We start from the raw sequence: 20,999 nt of genomic DNA on the forward strand, positions 1-20,999 counted from the left end.
ATAGTTTTCATAACATTTGATCCACTTCACAACGGCTCTAACTTCCTCCTATTGGCTTGGCCAACTCAAAGTCAATGCCAAAGCCAAAGAGGTGATACTGGTAGCTGCAACTGAGTAGCCAAGAAGGCTGTGTCTAGAGATGTCAACACCGTCGGAGGAGTCGACTGGCCTGGACCACATTTTCCAAAAGAAAGCGCAGCAGCCGCTTTGCTGGGCTGCCAGGCGGTTTGCTTCAGATTGAGAAATTGTTATGACTCCAACCGAAGGACACTTAAAAAAATGTGTAAGTCATCACCAAATGAAGACTTCTGTAAAAAGTGGTTTATAGTGGTTCTAATTATAATATGTAAGTATGTAAACGCCTAAAAACCTTAACAATTTAAGAACACCGATCTAGCACTCCGATATAGAGAGGTGGAAAAGATTTCGTAATCAAGGAAGAAGTTTTTTAAAATTTTTTCCAGTGCTCGTACTGGCGCAAGTGGCCTGGGCGGACGCAATTGGCTTTGGTGAAGTTTGATTTGGAAGCTGCGATCGGAGGAGGCAACGGTTTATGGACAGATCAACTAGCGGTTTTTGCGACCACATGAACACACCACTTTCGTAGCCAGGCGTCCCACTTTAGCCACTTTAGCTGACCAGCCGGCTAGCCTACTTCCAGATCGGTGGAAATTCCGTGGAAATTCGAGAGGCTCTGTGGCTGGCCGCCAATTTTCGGTGTGTTCAATAACTTTGGTCTTTGCGGGGAAATTAATTGAATTTCCTCACTAAACGACCAACGGACGCACAACCTGTTGGGCCGTCACGCCCGCGGGACACGGCTGAATCCGTAATAGATGCAATAAATTACACTTGCTCCTAATCTGTTCCGGCTAAAAGAAGGCCCCGGATAAATGCAGCCCGCGTGCGGCGGACTGAAATGGCTGGTAACGAAGGGCGTTCTTTCGGCGGTGGGAAAAGTACGGCTGGCACGGCTGGGATAAAAAATGTATTATTCTACATGAAAAACGAAGAGCAGCTATCGAAATATATTACAATAGTAGCTGGAAAGAAAAAACTTATTTTTACGTTATTTAGAAATTCCCTTCATATTTAGAATTTCGAAATTTCGTTACGAAGTTATTTGGTTAAATAATTTCTTAGTTAATAATCTGGGCTCTCTAGATCCCCCTGAGTGACGCCGCTGGCTCAAAGTGCTCCGTGGAATGAAGAGCCTTTGACTAATTGGAGCAACTGAAAAGTTTTCAGGTTTGCATGCGTGTTGTCAATGGCACTCGGCTTTTCACTGCTAATTCGCTGCCACTTTTCCGACCCCCTCCCTTTTCGCACAACACTCCTCTGCGACCGATGCTGTGTGGGAAAATTGGCCTCTTTGTTGTTGGGAATTAGGTCTGTTGTTTACTTTCGACTGCCTGTGTTTTTGTTGACGACCCACGCTGGCAAAGACAACAAAGACAGAGAAGAACTTGTCGCCGGGGAAAAACATAAACAAAGTCATACCCAAAAGTGGCAGAATGGGGCGGCCAGTCGGGGGCAAGGCCATAAGAGAGTCCCCAGAAACTGGCCAAACCAGTGGCACTCGGCCAAGGAGCTGGTCTTTTTGGGGACCAGTTCCAGGTGCAAAATCCACATCTCGTGCCTGCAAAAACAAGCGCCGGCGTCGCAGTCAGCGCCGACTGCGGCAGAGACCTGTATTGTGTTTGCGGCGCTTTTGCCCGCTTTTCATATAAAATCGAAATCTCTGGCGGGAAATTCGCATTAGGTTTTCTATCAAGACGACGATGTCAACAGCAAGAGCGTAGCACTTCTAGTAGAGCGAAGACGCGGGCGAATGTGAGAGTGTGATTGTGTGTGATCAGAGCCAAAGGATTAGGCCAGGATATAACAGAAACAAGTGTGCTAGTGTGTGTATCAGTCAGTCCAAGTGTAGCCCAAGAAAAACTAAGCGAAACAACTAAGAACGCTTCAAAAGGCCGAAATCAACGAGACCAACAATGCAAACATTCAAGGTCTGCGCTCTCCTGGCGTTCTGCTTCGTCCTCGTTTCCGCCCGCGGCAGCAAACGGCGCGATGGCACCGTTACGGTAAGGAAATGTCCTAGATGTTTGGAAAAGGGTTGCCGAAGTAGCAAAAGTGGGCGATAGAGCCGGTAATAATTGTCAGTGACAAGGATAACAGCACCACAAAGACACTGACCTCTTTTTTTTTCCTGTCCGAATTTATTGCTTTATCCAAAAGTTCATCGCCAGTGCCGCCATAGAATTGTTCAAGGGTCAAAATATAAGTAGAAAAGTATTGTTTGCCTTTTCAGTGCCAGAGTGACATTCCGCATTTAAGGTCAGCCTGAGGATAATTCAAAGATTTCTGATAAAGAGATTTATGAAGTCTAGTAGCCAACGTATTTATAAAATAAATCTTTATGCCGAAATAGCCATTATTCTTATAGATCGATTTTAAAATCTATTTATGAACTTTAAATATATACTGAGCTATGAGCAAAGCATGTGGACATCATAAGGAAGGATGCATATATTTAGGACTTTAATAAATTTAATAATTCATCAAGAAATGCCACCTATCATTCGTTTAAGATATCGGAGAGCGAACGTAGGAACATTGAGGACTTTCTGTTGGCCAAGCTGAAGCAAAATTGCAGGCAGGAAGACGACCGCGCCTGTAAGATGGTCAAGATGTCTATTGTAATGAACCATCTGTACCTGAACACCCGTATTGACCTTGGCGACAGAGTCAAGGTCACAGAAAACGGGTGAGTAACAATTGTTTAAACATCACATAACTAATTGCGAAAATATGAAAACTAAATCAGAAAATATTGGAAAAGAACAACAATACAAATATTATACCACCTAAAAGTATCTGATCAGAAATTGTAAATAACCTAAGTACATTAATAGCACTAAATTACATTAAAGGGATACAAAAGTATTGAAGATTACAAACACAAAATTATCTTCAGCCAATATTTGAATAACCAACTTCAATGTTAAGGAATCGTAGTTTTTTACCATTTTTAAACGGCAGTGTTTAAATGTTATAAAGGCTTCAAGAACTTTTAATGACTAAGAGAAGAGTGTTACCGGCATTTAAGATTGACAAAACAACACTTTTAACTATTTCTTAGAATCTTTGCTATAGAGACCATATTTTTATACACATTTCACTACATTTCACTTTAAAAAAACATATTTGAATAAATTATTAAAATAATTGTTCTTCGTAATGGAATACGTTCCCTTGCAGGAATATCTCAATGGTACCAGATGATCCGGAGGTGAACCAGCTGCTGTCGCGTTCTATGGGGTCCGATGAGGAGACCTTCGCCCTTCTGATGGCCAACAAGTTGTGGAAGTTCATCCGGTCGCGCTCCCTGCGATACAAGTTCTCGGAGAACGCGGACTTTGTGATCAACAGCGATCCGGAGGGCAGTCTGAATTTGGGCGTATCCGTGCGCCCCCTGGAGGCATTGCAGGAGGGGCGAGGCAAGATGAAGAACATGGGGCCACTGCTGATGATGATGGCGGCCAAGACGGGCATGGTGGGAGCCCTTCTGCTCAAAGGACTCTTCCTGCTGGCCGGCAAGGCTTTGATTGTGTCGAAGATCGCCTTGCTGCTGGCGGTGATCATCTCGCTGAAGAAGCTGCTCTCTAGCAAGAAAACCATCGTGGAGGTCCCATCCCACCACGACAGCTACAGCTCCGGCTGGTCGAGGGCCTTTGACGGGTTCGTGGAGGGACTGGTGGACGTGCCCGCCGATATATTGGCCAAGGAAGTGCAGCACCAGCAGGAGCAGGCCCAAAACATGGCTTACAGTGGCCAACAGCCGGGGAAAGTGGCGCAATAAAGCTAGTTTTAACTAACTAACTTGTTATGTATGTCATTAGATCAGGAATGAACTGAATTGGGTTTTCCTCTAACACTTTTCCGCTGGCTTGGGGAAACTCCTCTCACTCTCTTCTCTATCTTCCACTTGATCTCTTGTAAACTTTCTCCACTTTCCCTTAGAATTACTGTGTTTCGCTCTAGCTCTCTCTCTCTCTCGTATCTCATTGTAATTCTCCCGCACACTTTCACTTTCCGTTTCCGTTTTCTCAATGATGCTCATTCTATCGTTTGTAATTTATTTAAACTTACACTTACACGTAATTTATTTATTTATTAATATTTATTGCATAAATAAAAGGCGCACGCAAGCGAATATGATTTCTGAACAACTTTGTGTCCAATTCTTTAATCGTTTTTTTTTTTTGTATTTTTTGTAGCACTTCGACTGCTAATTACAGAGACATTGAACTAGACTAAATGTGTGCGCCAGGTTTCACTAAGTTAAATACGATTCAATAAATAAGTAACAATACGCCAGCTCGCTAGGCTGCTTTTCCGATGCAACGTGTCCGATATTTGGGTCCTATGGCAGCAGAGCAACCTCCTCCTCCCACGGGTCTTTGGTAGCTGCTAATTGGCTAATCCTCGCCTCAGGAGCGGTAGTACGGCATGTGGGGTTGCACGTAGTTGTAGATCAGGGGTCGCCGGGCGGGAGTGGCTGCAACACGAGTTCCATCGTTAATCAGGCAAGTAATTGGTGCCGGGAGCCATTTGTTAGCCACGGGTCGGGGTATGTGGGCTTGTGGTGTTGGGGAAGCAAGGTGCACAGATGTAATAAATTCCCAGGTGGAGAGGGTCAATGTGTTTCTAAGTTCAGTGTGAAAGGGTGGAACGCATTCCCCTCCTGCTTGGAGTTTATTGCAAAATCCACACCTCTGCTCTAATTGAATTTCTCAGCAGTATCATTCTTCACTTATAAAATATCCTCTTTTTATTTTTGAAGGATAACGCTTGAAATTTGTATCCCACCCCACCTTTAAACTAACTGACATCGAATATACGCAACAGCTAAAAAGTATGCAACTATTTGTAATGCTAACTGAACTTCAGCAAAGTTAGGGCTCAAATAAATGAAAATAGATGAGTGGAACAGATATTTCTACCATTTTCAAATAGCATTTCCTCGCGTTCGTCTCAAACTCAATTTTAAATCCTGATTAAATCCCAAAATGAATTGCCTTACAAATAAATCGCAAAGCAAGCCCACATCAATAGGAAGTTACTTTGACTATTCATTTGCAATCTAATGAAAGAAGCTACCTGAAAGTATGCAACGCAAATTACAAGCTGCACAAAAAACCATTGACAGCGAATATTTGTGCTCCGTGTGTGTTATTCCCCCGAGAACCCACACCTCGTGTGTGCGTGCCGGGTAACAAATGAAAGTAATAAGTACACTATTCACTCTTCGTCGTCATAGTCGTCCTCAATGGCGCCCTCGGCTGCAGCCGCTGCCACCGCCACCGCATTCAGGGAATTTACCTGGGCCATGGAGAGGCGAAAAAATGGGGAGGATATGGGATGTCTGGGCGCCCCAACCCGTCCCCCCTCTATCTGGAATATCGAGAGGCTGGATCAACTTACACTTACTCTTCGCCATCCAGGAGTCCTCACGTTTGATCTTGTGTCCCAGTCCTCCCAGACCGCCCAAAGCGGCGAGAACCTGTGTGTTGTTGCTGCCGTCGCTGGACACCTGGGCGGAGTGCAGGTGGCTCTCGGCGCTCAGACTCTCCAGTCCCGGATGTCCGGGATGTCCTGGCAACTGGCCGCCGCCGGCCATCGCCAGGTGATGCAGCGAGGACGGATACATTTCCGGCGATATTTCCGCGCCATGCAGCGGGTAGTCCATGCCGTACGGCATCATGTACGGCGTCTGCTCCGGGAACTGGTACATCATCCTTTAAACAAATACCAGGGCGATTTTATTTGCGTTTCGATTTCTACATAAGGCAGCGTAATAACAGCCATGAATTAAATGGTGCTTTTACAAGTTATACGTGTTTCAGAAAATGGCCACGCCTACTCTTGCGCCCAAAAATGTCGCGCCCACACTCTTGCCAATTTCTCCCAACATTTACTTGTCTTGTTTTGAATTCTTTTGATATCCTTATCCTTTACTCTGAATTACGTTTTGCATAGCACAAATGTGTCTTTCTTTCAAAGGTTTAAAGCTATTTCATCTACTCACTTTTCGCTGGCGTTGTCCATGAGCTTCTTGATCAACACTATTGCGGCTACCACGAAGGCAATTTTGGACAGGATCAGAGCCTTGAGAGTCAACAGCCCCACCGCCTTAGCCGCCACCATCGTCCACCCGAATGTTGTGGCCGCCAGGTACATGGGTATGAACATCTGGAACTGCTTCTTGTCCTGGTGCTGGTGCCGCCTCCGTCCGCCCAGAAGTCCGCCTCCGCCGCCGTTGTCACCACCTCCGCCGCCCAGCAGGCCTCCTCCCCCGCCACCGTTTCCTCCCAGGCCACCTCCACCGCCCAGTAGTCCTCCTCCATTGCCCTGCAGGCGGCCTGTAGTGGGAATTTTGGAAAACAAGACACGTTTTAGGCTTTATGGCTTTAATGGCACTCGTACGTATACGTAATAGTGCGACACAGGATTTGATCGGCCCGCCCCTTCCTTGTCAAGAGATGCGGCATGATTGATGCATGTATATCGAATGTCAGATTAAATAGGGGTAAGTAATGGCAGTTTGGGCTGCCCGGGCAAAGTCATTGATATGCATTGGGTGAGGAAGTAGCTTTTCAAGTTCCCAGAAAATGTACACTCGCAACACAGTGGGTATATGAGATTTTCGAAAGTGGTTCTGAGTACCAAAGTGTTATAATACCATCAAGTCCGTGTAGATGATAGTGCCAAGTAATATGATCAGAACCAATATTTACGGTTTCATAAATATAGATTTAAATTGTATATATTATTTATACATTTATAATTTCGCAGTGCAAGCATCTGCCAAGGACTTTTTAGAGCCATTGATAGGCTGGTAACGCTAAAATGCCAGTCGCATGCCAAGCAGGAGCAGCTGGCTAAGCCTCTCCGCCGGGCTCGAATGGCATCGCCTGGACGACAGGCACATGTCATTCGCTGATTGGAACCCCTTCTCTGGTGATTACCTGTGCTGCTGGAGGCCTTTTTCAGCAGTGCCACCTCGATATAATCGCTGTCGTCCTCGGCTCGCTGAACACTGAAGACCATGGGGCCCACGGGCACCCTGATGGCGTTTCCCGTGACAAAGTCCATAAAGCTGGAGAGACCACGCCCAGTGCCCCACTTGTGCTTCCGAGAAGCATCTAGTTCGGGCAACTTGACCAGGTCGAAAAGCCCCAGCTTGAGGGTTTCACCACGACGGTAGGAGGCCATGAGACCATTGGCCACCCCGTACAGGCAACTCGCGTTGTTTGCGCACTTCCAGCTAAGCTTGTCCAGCAGATCCGTGTTCTCCACACTGACCGCAGGATTCGCCGCAGGCCTGGCCTCGGGATCCACTCCCAGCGAATTCGCACCACTGCGCTTGTGAATCGCCGCCAGGCTCATGTTCAGACCCAAAACCAGCAGAAGGCAGGTGGCAATTAGATGGCTGGTCATTTTTGGGCTTTTTCAGGTTTTCTTTTTCGGTAGAACACTCAACACAACACACGACACTGGAAAAAGGACAAGAGCACGGCGTATCCTTCACATGGATGCGATCGGTCGCGATTCGATGGCAGCTGATGCAGCGCCTTGTGGAGACTAATTACCAGCCGTTGCATGCAACTCAGTTTTATTGGAGCAGCTGCGGCAACGGCACAGTGGCAGCAAAATTAGCAGCAGCATCCAACCAAGCTGCGTGCAGCACCACTGCCTGCGCCACGCCAACACTGCACCACCCCCGCCTCCTTGGCATCTACATCCACTAACAAAACACCACCACCACCGCCGCATCGCACGTTTCTGCTACAGTTTTGATTTCAAGTCAACCAGCTGAGTGACGGCCATCGCTCAGCGGGCAAGCTCCAGTATTTCAGTATCGCAACACCAGAGCTGTTGGGCATCAATGGCGCACAGTGGTCTGAGCCACACATTTCACTTGGACAACTTCAAGCCCAAAGCAGAATCTTTTTATATGTAAAAAAGCCATGTAGATTTAAACTAAATATAATTAAATACTACAATTTGTACTAACATTATAGGGATGATAGAGAGGGAACAATTTGGGCAATTTAGCTAAGAATCTCTAAAACTTACTTCTAAAATGCAATAGCAACGTGATTTACAAAATCGAATTAATAGATTATTACACACGACAGTCCAAAAACAACATTTTACTGTCAATTCCATTTTACAACAATTTGTTGAATGAAAATGCTTCTGCTTGCTCAGCAAAACTCATCCCAGTGTAAATTCAAACGCAGTGGTCCACCGTTGGCTGTGTATTTGTGAGCGCCGCTTTCGAGCTGCACTCCCAAAAGGTTCAAAGGGTGATCTAATTAGCTGCAATTTCATTAACCACATGACATTACGCCGGATCCCTGACCTTCGCACAGGTGGGCGACTCCGGCTCACATGGCTCTCGGCCAGGAGCGGCAATCGTGGCCATGACAGTGGCAGAAAGCCACTAACTTCTGCGGCGTCCGCGGCATGTGGCCGCCGTACTAATGCGGCTAATTTACTGCTCATTAATTTGCCCGCAATTTGCTGAAAACAATTTTCGCAGGCAAAAGTAAAAGCAAAGTGCAGCTCGAGTCGAGTATGAGTACAATTAAACAGCAAGTCGTCGGGCGGTGGGGGGTGGTTGGTTGGAAAAGTGGGAGGCTGGTGCTCTGGCCTGGGCTGCAGCTTGAGATGTGGCCACGCCTCGCCGCCTGTACACAATAAATAAATAAATAATAAAAGAAAAGTGAAACGAACTATTAGCTCTCGTTTTTCATAAATCGCCGGCTCAGTTACATTCTGCTGAGCAGGCGAAATCCGGGGGAGTGCGGGGGAAAAGCAGTCAATAAGCACTTTTGCATGATGAGCGGACTAATAAATATTCACTTTTCCAGCCAGCCAGGTGAGCACGCAGGTGGGCTCGGTAATTGTGGCCAATTTCGAGGCAGTGGCAATCAGACCTCGACCGTTCTTTGGCAGTGGCACCGTTTTATCGGCGATCGCGGCTCTATCTCCTATCTGAATCTATCTGGACGGAGATCCCCTGTGAGTGTAATGACTGTAATCTGGATGTCAGCGCCATTCGCAACTTGACACCACTGTCCATCGTCGATGCCTCAAAAGCGCAAGTAATGCGAGGCGGTTCGCCAAGAAAGCAACCGCAGCAGCTCCAACATGGCCCAAGCCCGCAACAATAGATGGCCAAGGCCAACAGCCCAGATGGACATCGAAAGAAAGCGGTGACGCAGTCCGAAAGCGGTAATCCGATCCGATCCGACCCGGCCCAGCCCGGCCCGAGCCCACTCTTCTGGCCGGTGGCCACCTAGTTGCTCCAGTTTGCGGGTGCCTCCGAAGTTTAATGATCCTTGACTGCAACCGGATCCGTTGGGTGGAGTCCGCTCCGCAGGCCAGCGGCTTCTTCGCCCAAATTGGCTCTGATTTCAATGTTTCCAATGCACTTAGCTGAAACTAAGAGTGGACATTGCCTATTTCATTATATTTACCTGCCGTAGGCGTTTCACTTTCATGCAGTCACACATTTTAATCGCGTTTTAACAGTGCCAAATCCCAGAGGCCAACGCTCTGCTTTCAGTTCGAAATCAAATCGAGAACTTGGGCAAGAGCAAATCTAAAGTTTTTTAGCCAAAAAAAATCTTATTCGCTGAGCAGCCCCAATTGTTTGGTCCCTTGTCTGCATCCAAAAAGTTTTTCTGCTGCCAAAATAAGTATCTATGTTCAGCTGTTCCTCGAAGTATGTAATCAAAAACATACCGGGAAAAGACACTACTCTTTCCAGATACCTCTCTTCTTTTGCTGTTTATTTCTTATGAAAACATTTGGCCTTTTGAACCTTATTTCCACAATAAACTTCGATAGAACTTAAGTGCTTTTGTCATATTGCTTTCACCAAAACAGCAAATTGTACAGAACAAAATCTGCTGTCCTTTTTTGAATGGTCGTTTCCTTTTTTGAGAGATTATGCCTTAAAAATGTTCATCCAAGTACGCTAAAGGAAAATACACTTACTTATTTCATTACTAACTAATAAATTACTAACTAACTAAAACAATTAATAGCCAAAGCAGATGTGCTTAAATATGCGGCAAGAAGTGACTAGTTTTAAAGTATTCACCCATGTGTTTTTATTATAATATTTGTTTTTAATAAGCTATACAATATAAGCGTGCAGTACTTTATTAAAAAATTGTGGACTATTCCACATTTCATATATACATATATTTGCCAAAACGACATCTCTCATTTTCCCTGTGCAAAAAATGCGCTCTTTCAATACAACTTAAGTTGAAGCTTACTGTAGCAATTTTATTGTCCGTGAAGCGAAGCAGACGAATTGCCTGAACTTTGAAGCCATTGAGAGTTTTAAAATTAGACTGAAAGTTTCGAGGACCCTCGAGTGCAACTTCAGATCTCGTTAGAACGAAAAATATATGTGTAGCAAAATTGGTTGAACATCACACGGCCTTTGCTATTATGCAGCTTTTATTTCTATGCAAGTGCTCTTCTCAGAATTGCAGTCTTCAAAGGACCTTTTCCTGCCGAAGGACAAGCGAGATTTACAATTAAAATACGCTTAAAGCTGCTGAATCGCCTGTTAAACGCATGGCTGTCTGCGAATCGTTCACCTCGTTGATACTACATAATCATCCCGAAATCCGACGAAGTTGTTTTGGCAATCCGCTTGTCTGCCGACTGGAGGCTCTTTTTGCACCATGACCACCGGATTTGCCAGGGCTGACAGCCAAATTGACTCTTTTACAGTCAATCAAAGCGAAATTGTCACGAGTCATGCGAGAAATGCAAGTGGCCTGAAAACAAGCGCAATTAGAGCCATTCCTATTAGTTTGTATTTTCGTATTTGCTGGCCAATAACGATAATAATAATAATATTGTTTATTTTGAGCCAATTACGTGGCCATACATCCCGGCTTCGAGACTGTGGTTGTTCGGCTGGCCACGTTGATGTTGATTTTCTGCGGCTTTGCTGCTGTGCTGCTGCTTTATTTTCACCGGCACGAATTTCGCCTGCATTTTAATCGCACGGCACCTTGCTTATTTTCTTCGGCTGTTTTTCTACCATTTCTAATCGATTGCCTGACTGGGCTCAGCGATACGTTTAATTTATTTTAATCTAATTGTTTTATAATTAAAACATACTTCTGTTTGATTTCACCTGTGCGTGTCGCAAGCAACAAACTTGCGGCTTGGCTTTTTCCGACTCGACTTGTTGTTTCAGTTGCCGTGGCTACTGGGCGCCTTAATTAGTTGCCACTGATTTGCAGCCCCGCCCACATTTTCAGCCCAAATGCCGCAGGATGTTGACGCGCAATTCGTGGTGATTGCGATGCATTCGGAAAATGTGATGCTCTTATATGTGACGTATACTTTGCGGCTGGCAAAAGATTACACGGCTTGTGGCAGAGTTTTAGGAGAGAGGCAAAACAGTGGAGCCTCGATTTGTTATTCAGAGAAATTGTAAAAATAAACAATAGGAAAGTGGACTATCGTGCAATATCAACAAAAGAAAAATACTACAAACGTTTATTCTGTGTGAAATTTAATATATAATCCTAAGCTTTTGAGCCAATATTTATAAAAATAATAATTTTAACAACAGCCTGTAATTACATATCGAAATACAAATTTAATATACACTTTTGGGCGATTTGTTCGGCTTGTTTAAGCAATAATTGTAATTTTATCATGGGTTTACATTACCCACTAATTTGCGAGTGCACTTTAGCCAATGAAAATGTATTTTAAAATAAATAAACACTCAACTTCAGTATAAAATGTTTATTATTATTGATACGTTAACAATGCTTACTGCCCACAAAGTGCAACATTTTTAAAGCCTTTAGTGGATCATTCCCTTTGCGTTTTGTTAGACAATTGGGATGCATAGTATTTTTCCCACTCAATTGCTCAATTGGTTGCCCAGAATCCTAGAATCCCTAATCCAACCATTGGACACATAGACTCACACCTGCCTACTCCCCCGACAGTTTGGAGCCACAACTGCCCTGTCATTCAATCAACTCGATTCCAAATACCGCAATGCGCATTGCACATTGCACATTGAATTGTGGTCTCAATTGAATGTGCGGCAAATGAGATTCTTTTAATGACGATGGCGATCATTATGATGCTGCACAACAATCAATTATAACAAGTTGCCACAAAGACTCGTATTCAGATACAGATACAGATGCAGATACAGCATCACATTGAAGTTGGGGCAAACAACGGCCACAAAGGCCCCTCTCGAATGAATGTGAACCGAATCGAACCTTGGCTGCTTTCCTCTCGGAGATCGGAGATGGAGATGGAGCTGATGATCTGCTGCCAGGGGGAGATACTTTCTTTTTATTGCCGACACCGACACAAGGCGAACGTAACGAGTTCAGATCAATTTTTGGTTGACTGGCTGCCAGTTCGGCTCAATAACGTACGACTTGTTGTGTTGCCGCTGCGCTGCGGTGATGTTTTTAATTTTTAGCATCGCTTGGGTTTCCAAATTTCCAGAAAATGTGTAAGTGTGGTCTGAACCGTGTGCGTGTGTTTGTGTTGGCCAACAATATGATAAATATAAAAATTAATACATTGAGAGTGAAAGTTATTGCTTTTGGAGCGCAGTCGATCATCGTGATGATGGCCACGATGATGGCCGCAATAATCATCACCGCCAGTTGGGAGAGAAATGGCGATAATGAAGATCGAAGCGGGATTTTGATGCTGCCAAGGTGATTTCTTTCGCCCGCCCCTTGGACCCGACCCAGTCACGTTAACTTGATTAATAAGTTTGGGGTGTTACAAAATACGTTAAAAACTGGCAAACGGCTTATGAAATCCCCAGAAGACGTTTTTCCGATACTCTGCCTAATTGAATTACGGCACTACGTTGCACGCTACCAGCCAACCAATTTTTAAGCCGGAATGCGCTAATTAAGACTATAAGAATCTTATATAATAGAGCAAGAAAATGTTTAAGGAACTAACAAAGCCCTTCGATAATGAATAGCACGGTCAGAAGCTTAGAAAGCTAAGCTCTTTTCAGGTGGACTTAAATCTTCATTCGAAAAACTCGTAGCAAATACGTCGGAATTAATAATGATACAAAAAAATAAATGTTGAAAACGAAAGCAAACCTTTTAGAAATGAGTCTTTTACATAACGCCCTCTTAAATTCAAATTTGGTAACCGTAAGAACAATGATATTTCATTGTTCTGGTTGAATAATTTTGATTCCAACCTAAAAAAGGACTTAAAAGGACTTTAATTTACGCGATAACAACTTTTTGGACAGTGCCTAAACCTCCTTATCATCAGAAAAAACAAACTTTAAAACAACATTGCTTCTAGTCAGAATTACTTTCGATTACTGAGACCCCGTGCTCCGCACCCTTACCCCTTTTCACGGTCTGGCGACCCATTTTTATGGACTTTGCATGCACTGGCCAGGGCAAATTGCCACTAAACGTCTACATTGCTCATCTTTCGGGCGGGGTAACTTTCGCTTTTTCGGCTGACACGCTTGCTAGTTGGTTAATGGAGTTGTTTGGGCCGCGAGAATCGTGTGAAGTGGAGTAGGAACCAGGTGTGGGCTAGGAACAAACCCGCAGCACTTTAACCACTTCTAATCTGTATAATTTGGCCGGAGCCGTCGAGTTGAGGGTACCAGAGGCCAAGTTGTTGGTGGAACGGGCGGCAGCCAAGCGCATCCCACGGCTGTCCGACCAACTGACCGTTGAAAATTGGAAAAATTGCAACGGCCAGTGAAGAAGAAAATTGCACGGCCGCGGCAAAAAGCAGAGAAACGCGAACTGAAGGCACATTTCTTTCTTTCCAGAAGCAGCATTGTTTTAATTTACAATTGTGACAATTCGGCCGGGGATGCTTGACTGACTGCGCCTCCTCCGTTTTCCCCCCTGGGAAAGTGCGCCGTGGAAATGCGAGCTATAAAAAATGACCAGGCAATTGTCAAGGCTTTTAGTTGAACTTCAAGCGTTTTGGCAACATGTTCCGCACTTTTCCGCTGCTCTGTTTGCTGTTCCTTACGGCTGTCCGTTCGGAAAACTGTGACCAGGATGCGGGTGCCACGTTATATTGCCGCGGTGAACGTGCTCTGCGAAATGTCCTGCGGAATTTAAATCGTAGTGATCATCCCCTTGTGGTGGTTAGAGGATTGGAGATAGTTCCGCTGCAGAACAATTCAATTGCTGATAAGGAGCCGGATCAGGAGCAGGGACTTCTGGACACCCTATCCTTCTATCTGCGCACCCATGAGATCAATGTTAAGCTGGCAGATCTCCTGGAGGACGAGGCCCAAGTTTCAGGTGAGCGAGTTTATCAGGTGATATCGAAAAAAGTGAAATAAAATAATATGGTAAAATTGTTTGCTCTGTCAAAACATTTTTACAAATGTTTCTAGTTGGCTTACTAAATTCCCTTATTATTTTTGTAATGTGATATGCATCAAATGAAGGTCACTTTGTGGAAAAAGAACAGTAATTAGGATGGTTTTAAATTGTATTGCAATAGGATGTTAATTGTTTGTATAATATTTTTGAACCATAAGCAGTTATTAAAGACTTATTGAATTCAAGTATCATTCTCATTGGAGAACGATTCTCATTCATATCAAAACCGTATTTGCCATCGATCCCAAATATTTGCATGACATCGACATCCAATGCTGCAAAAAAATCCTAAACGAACGAAATCTGCTGAAAGTGCACACTACACACAGAGTCATTAATATATTTTTGATTGTTTCAGAAGCCCGCAAAAAGGACAAAGGCCAGGGAATGCTGTTGGCAATGGCTCTGATGTTTGGCAAGATGATGGCCGTGATGGGGTTGGGCGGCATCGCGGCATTGGCTATGAAGGCCCTGGGCGTGTCCTTGGTGGCTCTGATGATGGCCGGGATGCTGGGTCTGAAGACAGCCGCCCAGCATGGCGGAGAGTCCAGTCACAGCATATCGTATGTGACCGGCGAGGGACATCATCACAAACGGAGGCGCCGCTCGTCCGGCCAACAACCCTTGGCTTACAGAGGCTGGGACTGAGGCACTGAGGGGCCCATGATGTTATCGTGCATTTTGTTAGTTCTCATGTAGCACTTAAATAATTTAATAATTTATCCATCATGCAACAGATCCAAGTTGTTTTTATACCCACTGCAATCGAATCGAGTGCAGCGCCACTCGAGACGTTGCTGCCGCATCGGACAGTCGAGTTGCTGCTGTTGCTGCCTTGAATGCTGCTCTTTGGTTTATGAAATCGGTGAAAGTTTATTTGAGACGCGCTCGCATTGTGTAGCCATCAGCATCCGCAGCGGCAGAAGGCAACCTACACATGGCCATAACGATTGTATTTGTGGCTATACCCTGTTATTGAGATATATGAAATCCGATGATGCTAAAAATCTCAGTTGCTTAGATCATGTTAGTATTCTGAAATTGGAATCAAAATGATAGATAAAAATTATTTAAAAAAAAATATGTTAGGAATCGTTCACCAATACGATTATTTACGACATTTATTTATACATTTGTAAACAATTTATTTAAAAAGGTCCCTTATAACCAGGTATACATATATTATATGGACTACGATTGAATTAATTCATCCGTATCCGTTACTTATATTAATATGTAAAATTCATATTTTATATTTCATCAAAGTAAGAGAGTATCCCTAGTTCGAATTCCTCTAAGCTAAATATCGGATTTCCTCTTTCTTGTTTACGGTGTCGTCATTTGTCAGCCCGCTTTCGTGCAGTGTTATCGATGAAGCTGCCAGATACCGGATATCGGAGTTCGGATACTCTTCATCGGTTCTCTGCTGATCTGCGCTTCAGATAGCCGCCGAACTCTTGGTTTCCGTGGAATCTGGTACACGACGACCACTGGCTCACTGGAGTCGGCCCGCGCAGAGATTGAATTTGCATAATGCGTGGCCAACTTTCACTGGATTTTGGCAGCGCCAACGGTTCTTTCCGACCACCAAAAGAGCCGTTGGCCAGAGTAGCAACAAATTACAGTATGACAGACCCATAGCAGACCCCGAAAAAGGGGGAAAAACAAGATGTGCGTTCTGTTACACAATACCATTAAAGCCGCAGCACTTGAACGACCAAAACCCGTTAACCGGCCGGCAGGGATACGGGGGATACGGCCACCACTACCATTGGCAGCTGGCCGAGAGCAACTTGCTCTACCTTTACCCCCTTTCCACGGTCTTTCGTGTCCGAACCTTGTACCGCCGCCTAATTGCTCCGTCTACTGGTGCTACTTCTTTGTTGGATCGCGCTTCTGCTAACTTTCCCTTTTCAACGGCATTTTACGAGCGCGTCTGCCGGCGTAATTAAATTATAAAATAAGTTCATAAAGCCAAATTTGTTGTTTTACAATCCATACATATATATGATCTACTGCTTTATATAAGAGCTCAGTTGCTCCGGAATTGATTTTCTAAACGGCGCGCTTTGATTTTTACCCGTTTACCACCGGTTGACAATAAAGGCAGCGGGCTTTATGGGTTTATGAGCACGACGATGATGATGATGACGATTGTGATCAGATGAGATGGCTGCCAAGACGTGTGTGAATGCTGGAGCTACAGTGCATAAATGAAAGTTCATAAAGAAATTAGCTGATTAATCGTCGTTCGATGAGCTTGGAACTCGGAGCTTGGAAAATGACCAGGCCGAGCCCAACGACGCTGGATGGGATGGGATGAGATGAGATGACTGACTGAAAGTGTCACGCAGCCCACATTTCAGTGGCTGCCTCAAAAATTTCACTTTTCAATGATGCTGCTTCGCCCGTTGCCGTTGTCCGTTCAGATGTAAATTAATATTTAACCCAAATACCGCGAATTCTTTATTTGAAATGCTGGCCGTATCGGTTACTGCTGCCGCTCAGCGGAGTCTGCTGTATACATAATCCCCTTTCCGGCATTATTATGCAAATTTCGCATTAATTCAAATGGCCGTAAAAGGGAAAATGTGTTCTATTAACTTGACATTTTTATGGCTTTGTGAAATCTCCCGTCTTCTGGGCGCTGCTTCATTTCAGGGTGTGTGCTTCTTGGATTTGTGGCCAACTTTACTTTTACTTATTAAAATATGCATGCAATTAATGTTCACTATCTGGGATTTAGTTAAGAGAAGGTTCCCTCAGAGCGTTCCGGCCAGTGAAACATAAATTACATCATCGATTTTCACTTTCCTTGATTCCTTGGCATCATTTCGCCATTTGAATGCAAATATTTGCCGTAGCTCCACACATATATATATCTTTATATATATATAGCTACGGATTGTATATATTTATCTGTTGCCATGGCTGCTGTGCTGTGTGCAAATGGCTCACTTCTGACCACGACTTTCACCGAAACATTTTTGTTATTTATTCATTAAATTTTTGCCCCTGATGTTGCCCTGCGATGCTTCTGTTGTTGTCCATTCTGGTTTTTGTAGCCGTTCAATAAAACCTGTACCTCACATACCTACATGGCGCACACGAAATTCTTTTTGCATGACCACGGCTGAAAGACGAAAAAAAGTCAAAATTAAATGTAAAGTCAACAAGAGTTTTTAGCTCGCCAGAGCAAACACACCCACAAAGTGGCAATTGATTGGCAAAATACGATTCGGGCGAAAAAAAATGTCAGCACACAATGTGAAATTGTGCTACCAATTGGTCGAAACTTTTCTGTTTTCTACCGATTCGGAACGGTCCATTAGCTGATCCGTTAAGATATCGTTAAGATATATAGAACCGCCAGAATTCCGAAATGCACGCCCTCGACGCTTTCGTCGCTTATGCTAATTGGCCAGAAATAAAAGAAAAAAACTTTCACGGCTAAGCCATTTGCCTTTAATTTAATTCAAACGGCTAGAAAAAGGGCCTTCGCTGATAAATAATACAGTAAAATGGCCTCTGTGTGGGACACAACGGTCATCATCGTCGTCTTGGCCCGATCCACTAATGAGTCTTGGGCCCAAATTGATGTCAAGCAAAATGAAAGTGAGAATACGATGATATCTCCGCGGGCCCAAAATAATCACCGATTCAGACGAACGCTCGGGTCTTCGATCTGCTGATTGAAGCCCACTCAGCCATTGGCCTAATAAGTAGTGTAATTATTGAGATTTTCTTCGCCGTGGTGTTTGACTTGACCATCTTTTCGGAGGCTTGTGACCAACTTTCTTAAGACATTAACTTTTTGTAGGCAAGTGCATAATTTAAACGAGTGAAAACGCAAGTTGCGCCGGAAACAGATTTGGCATCAAAGATGGATGGTCTAAGTTATAAGGACATTATTATAGGGAAACTTTAATAACTTTAATCTAAGTCTTTTTATTTTAATTTAATTTAATTTTTAATCTAATCTTGTCTATGTTTTGAAAGTTATTAATTTAATTGAAAACAAAAATTAATTGATAGCTTTTCATCTACAACAACTAGGACTTAAAGTAAGGACCCTTTCTATATTTTACTTTAAGCAAAAGAAATTAATTTAATAAATGAGCTATGCATTTTTTACTTTCGATTTTTAAGAAATTCCCTAAATAGTTGCTGAAGTTGTTTTAATCAAACAAAAAGCACTTGACCTCACACCCTAGTTACGTAAGCTCGTTAGGCTTTCCTTTGTGTCCTGGACAACTACATAGATAAACGTAAATATTTGTCAAAGGCCTATAGCAACCGGAAGATAACTTACAGAAAGCACCCCTTTGCGCTCTTTAAGAAGGTAAATACCCAGACGACTTAGGGGACGAAGGATTTATAAATTGCCTGCTATGCGGGACAAAAAGATAGCCGAAAGTTAAAAACAAAGTGGGGGAAAATCGAAAACTTTGTACTTTTATGGCCCAAAATGTTGACCTCCATTGGGTCAGTTTCTGATGTAACATAATGCACAAGTTGTGCGTTGTTTTTCTTTTCAGAGCGACTCAAGACACTTGCGATTTGTTTACCCAGCTCGGGGACAGCCATAAACAATAACAGCAACACCTTAAACACAACAGCAACATCGAGCAGCAGCAGCCACATGAACAACTACTTGCCAGTTCCAACTACGAGCGAAATTCATTCATAAAAGCACACACACTGGACACTTGGACGGCTGCTTTTCGCATGAATGGCCAAGCCTGTTGGCCATGCTCTTGGCCATTGGCTGTTGGTCATTTGGTAGTTGGTATATGGTAGTTTGGGAGTTGGAAGTTGGAAGTTGGCACATGCCAGTCGCCAGACAAATGGAGGCGTTCACGCTCGGCGCGTGAACCGACATAAGTTCGACCGTTAAGACGGATGTGCAGCGGCATTCAAATTTGCATGGCTTTGCAGCTCCGAACCCATTTGCATCCGAATGTGTGCCGATTTATGGCGGTCGAAGAAAACGCAAAGCGGAATTCCAGCTTAAAGATCGCATCACTTGTTTTGATTTTCTCCTCTGGGGAGGCTGCACCCATTTCGACGTTGATGTTGCGTTACGAAATGCCTCGCACTTTTACCACTGCACGCCTATTTCGATTGACGTCACACGGCCAACTGAAAGCCGATTTAATTGTGGTAGCAAATTACACATACGCCCCATCGCCCATCGACAATTTGGCGCCCATTATGCGGATGATTCAGGGGTTTCGTAAGGCGCACCGCACCAGATCCGCATGATAGTGTCGGATGTCGTCAGTCACAGACATTCACCTTGAAACGGGAGCTCGGATCTTTCCAAGAAAGCTACCATCCATCCAAGCACACTGAGGAAAAACGTCATGATTGTATTTCGCCGAATTCATTAATTAATTAATTTTTGTTTTAATTATGTATAGTACTATGAAATATAAAAGAATAAAGAGGTTTGCTAGATTCGTAGAATGTAATGGTTGAAGAAATCATTTCCGACCCTATAAAGTATAACACCCGTTCTAGCAACCGCAAAGTGGCCAAACGCGTCACCCCTGCAGAATGTTTTGTGCCTAAATTTTATTATTCGTTTTGCCAATTTCTATAGATAACTCGGATAATGATCCTGATCCAAAATATTTTACTTTAAAGGGTTGGAAATTTTTACTCTATGATGTCAATTTAATTTGATATTAAAAGCTTATAAGAACTTACTGCAATTAAATCAACTTACTTTACTCCACTAGATAAAAACAAACCAAGTAAATTTCACTTAAATACAGTAACTTAGTAAAGATTTCGCCCAGTGCAGCAGTCCATCATCTGTGGGTATCTGGCGTCTTGTGCGCATCCGTTTTTGTTTGCTTTTCGTGTAATTTCTCTTTCATTTCACTTGAGCAATTGAAGCGCGCTGTTATTTGCACTTTTGCTAAGCTCAAATTGTTGACTAATGTGTCACAATTGCCGAGTCAGGCCGTTTCTTATGATTATGCCCGCAGAGGTGTTTTCACCTGTGCACTCGAACTGCCCGAAGGAAAAGTCCCGAGTAGGACGTGCCTATCTGGCCGTAGATCCCGCCTCCCAGCTATCCTGTTTCCAGTCGCTGTCCTAGTTACATAACTGTCATTATATATCACACTTTATGTTGCGCAATAAAAACAGAGCCACAATAAAGTCACGAAAATTAAAAGTAATTTCAAGGCGCGCACATGCGGTGAACATAACTATTTTCGGTGATACCGGGTGGACGGGGGTCTTAAACGGAGATGACATACAGACCAGGGGCCAGAAATAACAGTAGTATGAAAATATCATACACACAACTTTCATTTCTTGCGGCAAAGTGCCCGAAAAACAAAAGCGTTCAAAAAATTAACAAAATCCAGAAGAATATATGACACACATATGGGGGTCTGTGCCGCGAGGGGGGCATCCAGGGGTTAAGAGTCGGGGTGTGTGGAGGGTTAAGCTGCGCAGCACCTGTTTATCACCTCATGTGTTGTAATCTGTGAGGCT

At 43.9% G+C, this 20,999-nt stretch overlaps 3 protein-coding genes across 4 annotated transcripts; 2 read left to right on the forward strand and 1 right to left on the reverse strand.

The window, feature by feature from the left end:
- The first annotated feature begins 1,746 nt into the window (after nucleotides 1-1,746).
- On the forward strand, nucleotides 1,747-4,226 carry LOC6726933. Its single transcript, XM_002102299.4, has 3 exons — nucleotides 1,747-2,084; nucleotides 2,592-2,767; nucleotides 3,262-4,226. Exons 1-3 carry the CDS (start codon nucleotides 1,995-1,997, stop codon nucleotides 3,860-3,862), a joined length of 867 nt encoding a protein of 288 aa, XP_002102335.1. The 5' UTR covers nucleotides 1,747-1,994; the 3' UTR covers nucleotides 3,863-4,226.
- A 41-nt stretch (nucleotides 4,227-4,267) lies between these two features.
- On the reverse strand, nucleotides 4,268-7,735 carry LOC6726934 (THO complex subunit 4). Of its 2 annotated transcripts, none has more exons than XM_039295101.2 (4): nucleotides 7,032-7,735; nucleotides 6,092-6,425; nucleotides 5,494-5,801; nucleotides 4,268-4,561 (listed from the first exon to the last, which is right to left on the reverse strand). In XM_039295101.2, exons 1-4 carry the CDS (start codon nucleotides 7,501-7,503, stop codon nucleotides 4,494-4,496), a joined length of 1,182 nt encoding a protein of 393 aa, XP_039151035.1. In that variant the 5' UTR covers nucleotides 7,504-7,735; the 3' UTR covers nucleotides 4,268-4,493. The 2 variants fall into 2 exon arrangements, with proteins under 2 accessions (XP_039151035.1, XP_016033431.1); XM_016175901.3 differs by having other exon boundaries at nucleotides 4,270-4,561; nucleotides 5,488-5,801; nucleotides 7,032-7,732.
- Nucleotides 7,736-13,895: 6,160 nt separating this feature from the next.
- On the forward strand, nucleotides 13,896-15,224 carry LOC123327289. The gene is made up of 2 exons (XM_044923309.1): nucleotides 13,896-14,402; nucleotides 14,845-15,224. Exons 1-2 carry the CDS (start codon nucleotides 14,084-14,086, stop codon nucleotides 15,132-15,134), a joined length of 609 nt encoding a protein of 202 aa, XP_044779244.1. The 5' UTR covers nucleotides 13,896-14,083; the 3' UTR covers nucleotides 15,135-15,224.
- Nucleotides 15,225-20,999: the final 5,775 nt, after the last annotated feature.

Source organism: Drosophila simulans, chromosome 3R (assembly GCF_016746395.2).
Source record: "Drosophila simulans strain w501 chromosome 3R, Prin_Dsim_3.1, whole genome shotgun sequence".
Lineage (NCBI taxonomy): Eukaryota > Metazoa > Arthropoda > Insecta > Diptera > Drosophilidae > Drosophila > Drosophila simulans.